The sequence below is a fragment of the Condylura cristata genome, unplaced genomic scaffold, assembly GCF_000260355.1.
Source record: "Condylura cristata isolate star-nosed mole 26May11 unplaced genomic scaffold, ConCri1.0 scaffold00045, whole genome shotgun sequence".
In the NCBI taxonomy this organism is placed as follows: Eukaryota; Metazoa; Chordata; class Mammalia; order Eulipotyphla; family Talpidae; genus Condylura; species Condylura cristata.
Window position 1 is genome coordinate 2,534,950 of NW_004567146.1, and position 12,471 is coordinate 2,547,420.

General features: G+C 37.9%; 1 protein-coding gene across 5 annotated transcripts in view; it reads left to right on the forward strand.

Moving 5' to 3' along the window:
* Window positions 1-11,964, forward strand: part of HNRNPC (heterogeneous nuclear ribonucleoprotein C (C1/C2)) — a 45,354-nt gene extending 33,390 nt beyond the window's left edge. For all 5 annotated transcript variants that reach the window (XM_012734109.1, XM_012734111.1, XM_004694677.2 and 2 more), the window contains 4 exons: window positions 10,147-10,307; window positions 10,995-11,108; window positions 11,334-11,494; window positions 11,594-11,964. In XM_012734109.1, the coding sequence (XP_012589563.1) occupies window positions 10,147-10,307; window positions 10,995-11,108; window positions 11,334-11,494; window positions 11,594-11,677 (520 nt within the window). In that variant the 3' untranslated portion in view covers window positions 11,678-11,964. The remainder of the gene's footprint in view (window positions 1-10,146; window positions 10,308-10,994; window positions 11,109-11,333; window positions 11,495-11,593) is intronic.
* Window positions 11,965-12,471: the final 507 nt, after the last annotated feature.

Consider the following 12,471-nt stretch of genomic DNA (forward strand, 5'->3'; position numbering starts at 1 on the left):
ATATATATATATATATATATGATACAGAAAAGAAGATGCTTTGAAGTTAATAGGAACTGTTGTGTATTCTGCATTGTATAGGGTTGTCACAGAAAAAATGGATTGTGTTGTTAGAGAGGGATAAACTGCCTGTTACTGTATAATGAGACCAAGTAGTTTTGCAAAGGCCTGAACTTGAGCTTGGCTCTGATATCCCTTAGGTTTTTAAGTAGGTAAGATAGGGCAGTTCTTACAAAGGTGATCAGTTATGACTATCCCTTGGGGGCAGTAACTAAGTATAACTGGAAAGAATGTTGGTTGTAAAGGTCTTCGTATGGCAAATTAAGTAATTGTGTCTTACAGGCAGACAGAAATCTCCTCATGGCTAGGAAAGAGAAACTGGAGAGGAAAAGACTCAGTATGTAGTCACGATTATAAATCTTGGTATGGATGGAGAAATTCCTGAGGGTAGATTGGTCTTGGTCTAAGTTGGAATAAGTTATAAAAGTAGATGCTTATATGGCGAAAATAGTCAAGTATATATCAAGATTTTACCTCTTTTGACTAGGATTATGCTATTAAAGTTTATGTGAACGGAAGTTGGAAGGATTTGAAATTATAGAATTTGTGGAAGTGGGGAAAGCAGCTGTGTTAGTGCTTGTCGTGTAAATATTTCTCAGGAAGGTATTTTTTTAAATAGTGGAGAAAAGTAGTGGAAGTGAAGTACAGTGCTAAAGGAGTCTCCACTGAAATGTAAGACAGATTAAAAAGAAGGTCAACCATTCATACTCTGTAAACTAATGTTTAAGCTCTTATGTTCTGGGCCCACAATTTATTATTTTTTTTCTTTTTAAGATTTATTTATTTGTACATACAGAACTGGGATACAGGCCAGAGGCTCAGGGGTGGCGAGAGGCTTCACCAGAGACAGAGTAGGGAACAGAACAGGCAGATATGGCCAAAGTACACTGCTGAGTGGAGCAGCGGGCTGGTCAGGAGAGGTCTGCCACGCCATGTGGTCACCTCCGGGGCAGGCGGGAATCAAACTCATGCGGAAGTGGCTTTAGCTTCTCAGTGCAGTGCTTTAACCGGCTGCGCCACCAGGGAGGGCCTGGGCCTGCAATTTTAAGCTTTGAATTCACTTGTTAAAAGCCAAAGAATACAGAGAATATGGATTGAAGATACTGCTCATACTTTCCCATCCCCACCCATTCTAACTGAATTAGAGGAGCTGTGTGTTGCCTTCCTTTTTTCTTAATAATTTAATATCTTTGAGCAATACCGGACCTGAGAGAGCATGATATCATGATGAAGAGAGAGTACATAAAATATTTAGGTATTGAAGTTTTGGAGAATTGGGTGAGGTATGCAGGGAAATGCATGTGGATGCAGAGAGCAAAAGGGTTCTTGGCTATTTGGAGAAGATGCTTCTTTTCATGTCATTTTAGGTGGGGAAGGTGCTTTAGACTAAGGTAAAATGATTCATTTGCTCAAAGTCCCTCTGTTGATTGTATCTTTCTTGGGGGAAACTGATCATAAAGATATTAGAAGATTCTGTTTTTTACAGATTTTTTATATATATATATATATAAATAATTGAATACAAGAACTGGGGTACGGACCAGAGGTGCAGGGGTGAGAGGATTCGCCAGAGACAGGAGTGGCAAACAACAGGCAGATGTACTGAAGTACAATGCTCAATGGAGCAGGGGTCAAGACAGGAGGGTCTCCTGTGCCATGTGGGCAGTTCCCTCTCTGGAGACAAACTGTGGTAGCTGCAAGACCACTTCGTAGTTCTGTGCTTTAACAAACCCTTGCACCACCAGAGAGGCCAGGTACCCAAAGCGTTTTAGAAAAGGACACATAGATCGATATGAATTTACTTCTACATGAACCTGATAATACCACATTAAATTTTTTGATAGTAATATTTATTTTGGGCATATCTTGTTGCTTAGGCAGAAGGTATTACTTTGAATGAAGCATTTCATCTTGGATCAAGAGAAATTTTTTTTATAAATGGCTTAGTTAAGTGATAATCAGATTGCAATGTTAACTAATTCAGAGGTATCCTTGCTGTCTTAGGCATATACTTCAGGACATTCTTCATCCACTTTGTCTTTTTTATCTGTAAGATCTACCTATTCTGGACATTTAATATCAGCAGAATCATAAAACAGCCTTTGTGACTGAATCTTCCACTTAAAATAATATTTATGGTTCATCTGTGTTGTTCTGTGTATTGGTACCACATTCCTTTTTATTGCTGAAGAATTATATTCTGGGCCCTCCCTGGTGGCGCCAACTTGAGGTTAAAGCACAGCACTATGAAGCTACCAGCAGCCACTAAAGCACAAGTTAAATCCCTGGCAGGGAGGTGACCCACATGGCAAAGGAGACCACCTGTCTTCACCCACTGATCCCCTCAGCAGTGTATTTCAGTAGATCTGCCTGTTCTGTTCCCCTTCTGCCTGGTGAATCTTCTCACATCCCACACTTCTGGCTTGTGTCCCAGTTCCTGTATGCATAAATGAGTAAATCTAAAAAAAAAAAAAAAGAAAAGAAAGATATGCCGCTCCGAATAATAGATTTTATTTGTGGACTTAATGTTCACTGTTAGTAATATGTAACATGAGTTACATATTTTGACTACCCTTGAGGAATTTATGCACAAACCTGTGTTTTCATTTCTCTTATGTAAATAATTACTAGTAGAATTTCCAAGTGTCTTCCAAAGTAGCTGAATCATTTTACATTTGCATCATCTATATATGGTTCTAGTTTCTTTATATCTCTGCCAACATTTGTTTTATGTTAGCCATTCTCGTCCCAAGGGTGAGTAGTAGTTATACTGTGATTTTGATTTGTACATTCTTAAAAACTAATGATACTCATGTGTTTGGTGATTTAATAATCTGTGGAGAAATGTATTCTCATTCTTTGTCCATTTTTATATTGGGTTGGTTTCTTGGTATAAGTCTGAGTAGAATATCTGACATGGCATTGTAAAGTAAATTGTTTTCAATTTTTTATAGTTTTAATTTTATAGTACCAATTTGTACTAAGGACATTAGACAAGGTTTGTAGGGACTGTTTTGTTAGACTGACAAAAAATTTATAAAATCTTAGGTTCTCTTTGAAAGCCATATAGGCAATAGGTAAAGTTATGTGGAAGCAACAAACTAGAACTGTGCTGCCCATTATGACTTTCAGTGATGATAGTGATAATGTTTTTGTATCTGCCCTGTGTTGTGTGCTATGGCTGCTTAGCTCTTGAAATGTGGACAAGTGACTAAGTTAAGACAGTGAGTGCTACCCTAGCATATTGAGAAGGTAGCTTTATAAGATTAAATACATTTTGAGCATTGAGTCTGAAAATTGCAATGAATAGAGACTACACTTGCTAGAAGAATTCAGAGATCCAAAATTACAATTTTGGGTCAAAACTGACAAGAAATGTTGAAAGAATATTCAGAAAAATAATTCACTTTTAAGGGACAGAGATACATCCTTTTGATAAGTTATACGTTGATAATAACATCTTAAACTATACCGCAAGAAATAAAGTCCATTAATTTGACTGTTTAGGCAAATTCAGGAAGCAAATGTATTGCTACTATGAGGTTAGTGGAATTTAGCAAGGGGAACAGATTACTAGGCTACAAAAATATAAAATAGCAGGAGTAAGTCACCTATGAAAATTTGTTAGTGATTCTAATAAGCCTGGCATGATCATCTCCTCACATCAATAACAGACTAAGATCAGCTTTTAATTTTATAGTAGTTTAGAAAAGGAGCCAATTTAAAGGTAAATAATTTTCTTCAACTTTCATCAGATTTTCTTAAGGGAAAAACTGTTTTTAAAGCTACAAAAAAGGTAAACACATTCTCTAATTTTCCAACTAGAATTATGGTTTATTGTTACCTGTTGAGAATTTAGGAGGCTTTTTTTGGGGGGGCGGTGTACCTTGAGTTCTGTAATGAAAAACAGAAGATGTATGGATTAAACACGTGATATAGAGCATATATGTCTTAACTTTTACTCTAAATGAGATGGGATGCCATTGGATAGTTCTGTGCAGAGGAGTGAGAGAATCTAATTCATAACAAGATCACTCAGGATAGGTAATAAGTGGTCAGTGGAATAATGCACACAAGCGATTATTTTGGGAAGAACCAAGGAGGTGCGGTGAGAAGTATTTGGATTTTGAAGTTAACGTAGCAGAATTTGTTCACAGATACAAGAACTGAGAGTAGTTGAGGATGTCGCCAAAGTTTTGTTTTGTTGGCCTATAAAGCCGTAGGTGCTTGGAATTTATAGAAATAGTGATTGGGAAGAGGGAGAACCCTAAGTATAGAACTAGAAGTGAATATAATATTATTTGTGGACATGTCATCAGGTTCCTTATTACACATCCACCTCAAGGGATGTTACCTTTGCAGTTTAGTTACATGGGGACAAAGCTCTTGAGGTCTGCCTATCAGTTGCAAAAGTTAGATACTAGATAGAGACAGAAGGAAGATTGAAGTGTTCTGGAGCCTATATGAATATATGTTAGAAGATTAAAAGGCTGAACTGTTAAATAATTGGAAATTTAAATAATGTAAAGATTTAGGCTTGCACAGTTTATTTTGCAATGTGGAGATGACTTAGACCTAAGGTAGATTTTTGAATAGTGGTAGGTGTGGTGATGAAACTAAAGGAGATCGGAGAGAATTAAAAGGCTAGAAATTGGAGGTAGCATGAATAAGTTCTTGAGGTACAATTTTGACATGGAATGCTGTGTGTCTACTGCTATAATGAAGGTTATATTTCATAATTTACAGAAATTCACTATGAAGTTCTTTTGTAGTCGATTCTTTCTACTCTAACCCCTAGCAGCCACAAATCTGCTCAGACACCTTAAGAGACATTTTATTCATAGTGAAAAGAATGATGTGTACTCTATTTCTATTTGATAAAGTGACAATACAGGAATGAATAGGTATATACGTCTTAAAGTATGGTGTATATAAATACTGTTTTATAGTTAGTGTTCTTCCTAAATACTGTATTATAGTTAGCTGTTTTAAAAATAAAAAATTGGGCCACACTGACATTTTAAGACATAGTCTTTGGAAAAGAATCAGAGCGACATATGGAAGTATATCTGATGAGAACATTGGTAAGTGAGTTATGTTGTTAATTTTTTGGAAATTGAGGAATCTAGAAAAGATCATCATCTGGCTAGAAAACTTTATAAACAGAAGCAAAGCTAGGAATTCAATGCTTTTCTTAGCGTAGCCTTGGATCCACTACTGGTTTTGAACAGATTGATCTAAGACTCAAAATAACCAGCACATTACTGCCCAGATTACTTTTTAGAAAGCTTTTACGGAAATTTTCAAATTGTCTTCAATGTAATATCCAGTTTTGTGTTTTACAACTTCCCCATGAATCCAACAAAACAGTTCTGTTATTTACTTAATTTTAAGATACAACTTTTCATATTTTAAGATTTGTAAAAATTGGCTACATCTTAAAATGAAATGGGTAAAGTATGTACATGTAATATTTTCCCTCCTTTTTCAAAGCAGTTTTGTTTGTTTATTTTTAAAAGATTTATTTATTTCATGCATACAGAACTGGGGTAAAGGCCAGAGGTGCAGGGGCAGTGATAGGATTCACCAGAGGCACTGTGGGGAGAGAACAGGCAGATTGACTGAAATGCACTGCTTAGGGGAAGCTGCTGGCTGCTGTGCCTCTGGGGAAGAGTAGCTACTGCTTGGCTTAGCTTTGCATGCAGCACTTCAGCCCCCTGTGTTACTAGGGAGGTCATGGGAGAAGGTTCTTGATTCCAGAGGTAACTTCTGTTGCCATTTTCACCTTTAGTTTACAAGGTTTCTTTTCCTTTAAAGTTTTAACAATTTGAGTTCCATGTATCTTAAAGGATCCTTCACAGCAGAATGGTTTATTATCATTTAGCTCTTTTAACAGGTAGATTGGCAATGTTTTTGCTGTTACTGAATGGACTGTTTTTCTGGTAATCCATGTCCATAGTGGATCACTGGATAAAAGCACACTGTAGAGGGCCCTCCCTGTCGGCACAGTAGGTTAAAAGCACAGCACTCGAAGCTGCTATCCACAGCCACTGCAGCATGAATTAGGTCCCCAGCCAGGAAGCTGACCTCTGTTGTCTCACCTGATACTCCTCTCAGCAATGTACTTAGGCATATCTGCCTGTTCTGCTCCCTACTCTGGTGAATCCTCTCACTCCCCACACCTCTGGCCTGTACCCCAGTTCTGCATAAATAAATTTTTATAAAAAGCACCCTGAAGAACAGAAAGTACAGTCAGTTTACCTTGATAATTGGCATTCAACCCATAAATTTATTTGCAAAGCATGTACATTTGTGTATAGTTTGATTTCTCCCAAAATCATCAAGGCAGTATGTTTGTGGTAGAATGCTTACAAGTAATACTTAGAAATCGTCTTAATTTAGAAATAAGACACATTACAGAAATGTAGTCAGTTTATTTTTGGGTGTAAGTGAATTCCATCTACAATTATGAAACAAGTCTTTTGAGAGTTAAGATATTAAAAGACTTCTGAGGTTGTATACCCTATATAGACCAGTGAAAACATTTTGGTAATTTTTTAGTAGACTATGGAAGAGTTTAAAGTCTTATAAAAAGTGGGGAAAAAGTATTCAAATTGTACATAAATTATAAAGTCCAGAGATAGCAATTAATGAAGACTTTGATTCTTCAACAGTTTCACTCAGAGTTATCAGTAGCTGATAGTTTGCTTATGGAAGATAATGCTTAACTTCATTCCACAAAATGCCTAAGATAAAGTTTGTAAAGGCCTTCTCTACGAAATTATGCAGAATGTTCAGTAATGGGGTATATTCTGAATTCTTGGGGCATTGGTAAGGAACCAAAGTGAGAACAATTATAGTAGAAGATCTTCGCTCCAAACCTTAGTTTAATTTAAACTCTTTAAAGAAATTATTAATGTGGTAAATTCCATCAGAGTTCTGGTAGAGTTTTGAGGCAGGTTATCTGTCATCAGTTGGAAGTTCATTTAGCTAGTCATTGGAACTAGGGTGGCAGAATCACTCTTGGCTTTTAAACACCATAAATTTTGTAAGCTGTCACATAGTTTTTCATGCGTTCCTCTAGTTATATCCCACAGATTGCATTTTATGGGTTATTTCTTCATTGGGCTCTTGTGCATGTTCTTAAATCATTCCTTTTGAATCTCATCATGCCCTATATATGTTTATCCCTTTACCTCTAAATAAAATGCAAAGCATTTGTCCTGGAAGTGAGCACATAGAACTTTGTATTTGGTCTCACTTAATTACATAGAATGAATTGTTTGTGGCTCAGTAATTTTAACTTGTAATAAAAGGGTGTACATTCACATATTTTCACATAAATTCAGGGATTCTCAGACTTATTAAAACCAAAACATAGTTGCTCTTAAGTCTATCTTTTCTAGGATGATCAGTGGTCAACAGGATGAAAATTCACCTTGAAAATTTGCTGTTATATATACTATCTCCTGACACTTGGATTGAGCTACCCTTACTAATTCTTTAAGATAGGAAACAATTATACCTTAAATAAATATATTCCAGGGGTCTTTCCTGGTGGCACAAGGTGTAAGTCTCAGCACAATGGGGCAGCCATTGCAGCACAATTTCCATCCCCAGCTATGGACTTCTGTCTCATCCAGTCTCATCCACTGATCCCTCAGCAATATATTTCAGCCTGCCTGCCTGTTCTGTTCCCCATTCTCACTCTGGTAAATCTTTTCATCCCCTCACACATCTCTAGCCTAATTCAGGTTTCTGTTGGGTAGTGGGAAAGGCCACAGTATATTTTTCTTTGAAAGCAGAAAAAATACATTAGGACATTTCCAACAACCACTATTTCAGTAGTGATTAAGTGCTGGGTCCCCCCCACCCCCCCAGTTAGCAGGGATTTTGAGACACAAAGATGATCACTGTGTGCCACACCCAGTTATTTGCAAAGCTTAATTTTGAAAACCTGTGTTTGTAGTAAATATTTTGTGATGCTGTTATCTATCCCTTGTGAGGGCTGTTACAGTAAGTGTCATGCACTTTGATACTTTACAGTGAGTGACATGGTCTCCTTAAACTTCCTAGGAAGAAATCTTCTGTTTTGAGAGCCCATTGTTGGCTTGGTTGGCAGTAATTTGGCACCAAGAGCCCTTCACATTACCAATTGATCTCTCTCTTTCTTAAGAGATTTATTTATTTATGCATATAAGAACTGGGGTACAGGCCAGAACTGGAGGGGGGGCGGTGTTCGAGAAGATTCACCAGAGGCAGAGTAGAGAGCAGAACATGCAGATTTACTGAAACACACTGTTGGGGGTAGGGGACAGCAGGTGAGACAAGAGGGTCTTCTGGGCTATTTGGGTCACTTCACCAGGCCAGAGATCAAACTGCAGTAGCTGCTGATAGCTTCATAGTGCTGTTTTTTTAACCACTTGTGCCAATAGGGAGGGCCCCAGCAGTTGATCCTTAATTTTGTTTTATGGGTCTGTTACATAGATTAAAAACAAACTGCATTTTTTGCCTCATTTTCTTTCTTTTTTTTTTTAAGCTTTTATTTACTTATGCATACAAAAACTAGGGTATGGGTCAAAGATAGGGAGGGGGAGGTGAGAAGATCCACCAGAGATGGAGTGGGGAACATAACAGGCAGATCTACTGAAATACACTGCTGAGGGAAACAGCAGATGGCTCAGAAGCGGTTTGCCACCTCTGTGCATCACCTCCTTGGCTGTGGATTGAACTTGTGCTGTGGTGGCTGTGGCGAGCTCCATAGAGCTGAGCTTTAACCTTTTGTGCAATCATACTTTCAAATAAGACCAAAAAACTTTTATGTAAAGATGGGAAGATAATGACAAATTACTGAACATCTGTTTTGTTTGTGCTAATTTCCATAAATGGATTAAAATTGACTTATTAGTTAATACTTAACCACTAAAAAGAAACTTCTGAAACATCAAGGCCTTCCTGATTTTTTGAACCAGTATTTGGGGATCAAATTTAAAGTATTCCTTATTGGAGGTATTCATGTAAACTATTTTATTCAATAATAGTGGTAAAGTTCTAGTTTGTTCAAATTTTTTTTAATATGTTAAATTAGTAAACCTAAATTAGTGACTAAATTGTTGGAATGACCAGAATAAAATTGTGTGAAAGCTAGACCATAACATCAGTGTTTTCACTACTATGAGTAGTGAACAGTTATAAATTCAGAGATGACTAACATCTTTAGCAGTCACTGGGTTGCTTTTCCATGGGGTCATTTGAAAAGTGATGAGTTTTGAGCTTACGAATATGCCTGACAGAGGTACCATGTACCCAGCCAACATACAAAGCGTCTGTTCATTAAGTCTAGAATAGTTACTCTTGACAATTCTTTGATTCCGCCTAACACCACCAGAAGTGATGATTTATATTTTCTTTGGATGAGCAAATCAAGGATTTAGCTAGTAGTAGATATCTCCTTTAACAGATGTAGTTAATTGCAGTCCTCTATGGTAGTGTCCTTTATTTAACTTACAAAAGCTGCTTTGTTTAGCATGTATGTGTAAATAATAGATCAAGCTATAAAAGCAATTCAGGGGACCCTCCCTGGTGGTGCAGGGTTTATAGATCTTGCTTCCAAGCTACTGCCAGCCACTGTAGTCAGGAAGCTGACCTCACCTGGCCTGCCCACTGCTCCCTTCAGCAGTGTACTTCTGTTACTCTGCCTGTTCTGCTCCCCTCTGTCTCTGGTGAATCTTCTTACCCCCTATACCTCTGGCTTGTACCCCAGTTCTTGTATGCATAAATAAATCTTTAAAGAAAAATATAAAAGCCATTGATACTGTAAAGTAATACTCTTATTACTGCCCAGTATGGAGGAACCTTTTTTATGTCCAGTGCTTAAGACCAACATATCTAGCGTTAATTGGATATTTTCTTGAAGAAAAGTGGCTACATTAGTAAAAATACCAGTGTGAAGCTTTTTATTGTCCTTTTGAATGAAATTAGCAAAATGGGAAGATGAAAGGATGATGGATGTTTATTTTATGAAGTCACTTTTTGAATCTTGCCAACTTAATTATGAAGGAATTCTTTTTTTCTCTTATCCAATAGGATGTACAGTTACCCTGCTCGTGTTCCTCCTCCTCCTCCTATTGCTCGGGCTGTAGTGCCCTCGAAACGCCAGCGTGTATCAGGAAATACATCACGAAGGGGCAAAAGTGGCTTCAATTCTAAGAGTGGACAGCGAGGATCTTCTTCCAAATCTGGAAAGTGTATGTGTTATTGTTGCAGTTTTGTGATTCTTATATTATTTGAGTGTTGAAATTGGGGACTTTAATGCAGTTAATCATGTTCGGGTTTTGTTTAAATGGCTCATGTAGTCAAAATGATGAAAAGTAGTTAATGACTAAGGGGCGAATCCCGGGCTCCCTTCTGTCCCTACAACCTTGGTAATTTGAAGTCATTAGACTATTAATTGAGGCACCTATTAAATATATGAAAAAATGCATCAGTAGAACAGAGAAAGTGCTTTAAAATAGAACTAAAGGACCTCATTGGTGATGCAGGGTGAAAGTCTGTGCTATCAAGCTGTCCCCAGCCAAGGCACAGCAGACATCCTGTCTGGCCTGTTGCTCCCCACTCTGCGGTGAATCTTCTCACCCCCCTCACTTCTGCCTACACCCCATTTCTTGTATGCATAAATAAATAAGAATTAAAAGTCTTCTGGCAGGCCAACAGATCAGAGTGCTATTGCTAAGGGAGTTGACAGATGAGATTCAGTTTTCAGCTACCAAATCAAAGAGCAGAGGTCCCCATTTTACTGAGGACAGTCTGGTACTGGCTCCATTTCTCCCCAGGGATCCCTGGTTGGCTCCTGGTGTATACTTTAGTGAGAAGGATTTAGTAACTGGTAGCCTTCTGTATATTTGATTCTAATCTAGGGTTTTGTTATATTAAAGTGAAAGGAGATGACCTTCAGACAATTAAGAAGGAGTTGACCCAGATAAAACAAAAAGTGGATTCTCTACTTGAAAGCCTGGAAAAAATTGAAAAGGAACAGAGCAAACAAGGAGGTAAATGGTCCTACTATTGTTGGTTGTAAAATTGGGTTAGTTATCTAAGGTAGTTGAAAGTATATGTTGGAATAGTGGACTTTGAAGCTTGGGGAGTTTGAATTGGGAAGCGCATTTGTGTGGGAGGATTTAGACTTGTGCTGCAGTTCTATGAACACTAGTGGGGGTTGTCTACATCTGTGGACATTACTTGCCCCTAGACAGACTTGTCCTTCTCATCCCCAGTAGAGATGAAGAATGATAAGTCAGAAGAGGAGCAGAGCAGCAGCTCCCTGAAGAAAGATGAGACTAATGTGAAGATGGAGTCTGAGGGGGGTGCAGATGACTCTGCTGAGGAGGGGGACCTACTGGATGATGATGATAATGAAGATCGGGGGGATGACCAGGTGAAAACCACGGGAAAGGAAAGAAAGAGGTGGTGGAGGGGGGATCAGGGACACATGGAGTGCCTCTAACTCCATCCTGTTTGTGTCTGTTTCTCACAGCTGGAGTTGATCAAGGATGATGAAAAAGAGGCTGAGGAAGGAGAGGATGACAGAGACAGCGCCAATGGCGAGGATGACTCTTAAGCACATAGTGGGGTTTAGAAATCTTGTCCCATTATTTCTTTATCTAGGCGCTTGTCTAAAATCAAAATTTTCACCAGATCCTCTCCCCTAGTATCTTCAGCACATGCTCACTGTTCTCCCCATCCTTGTCCTTCCCATGTTCATTAATTCATACTGCCCTGCGCCTAGTCCCATTTTCACTTCCTTTGACGCTCCTAGTAGTTATGTTAAGTCTCACCCTGTAATTTTTTGCTTTTAATTTTGATACCTCTTTATGACTTAACAATAAAAAGGATGTATGGTTTTTATCAACTGTCTCCAAAATAATCTCTTGTTATGCAGGGAGTACAGTTTGTTCCATTCATAACATGAGTTCAGTAGTTGCTTCCCTAACTGCAAAGGCAATCTCATTAGTTGAGTAGCACCCGAGAGCAGCTTTGAGTTAGAGGTATGTGTGTTATACCCCACATTAGTGTTATGTGGGGCTGGTCAACACAGATGTAACCATGTATTTTTGTGAATGAGAGTTGGCATGTCAAATGCATCCTCTAGAAAAATAGTGTACTAGTCTTTAAGATTTGTTTTCTAAAGTTGATACTGTGGGTTATTTTTGTGAACAGCCTGATGTTTGGGACCTTTTTTTCTCAAAATAAACAAGTCCTTATTAAACCAGGAATTTGGAGAAAAAGAACCTGGTTTTTTATTTTTGTATTTTATAATTGTTTACTTCAAATTCTTTGTTTCACAGCGGCCTCCACAAACCCCTATAATGTATTAGATGTAGTTTTCTTAGACTCATAATCATTATGCATACC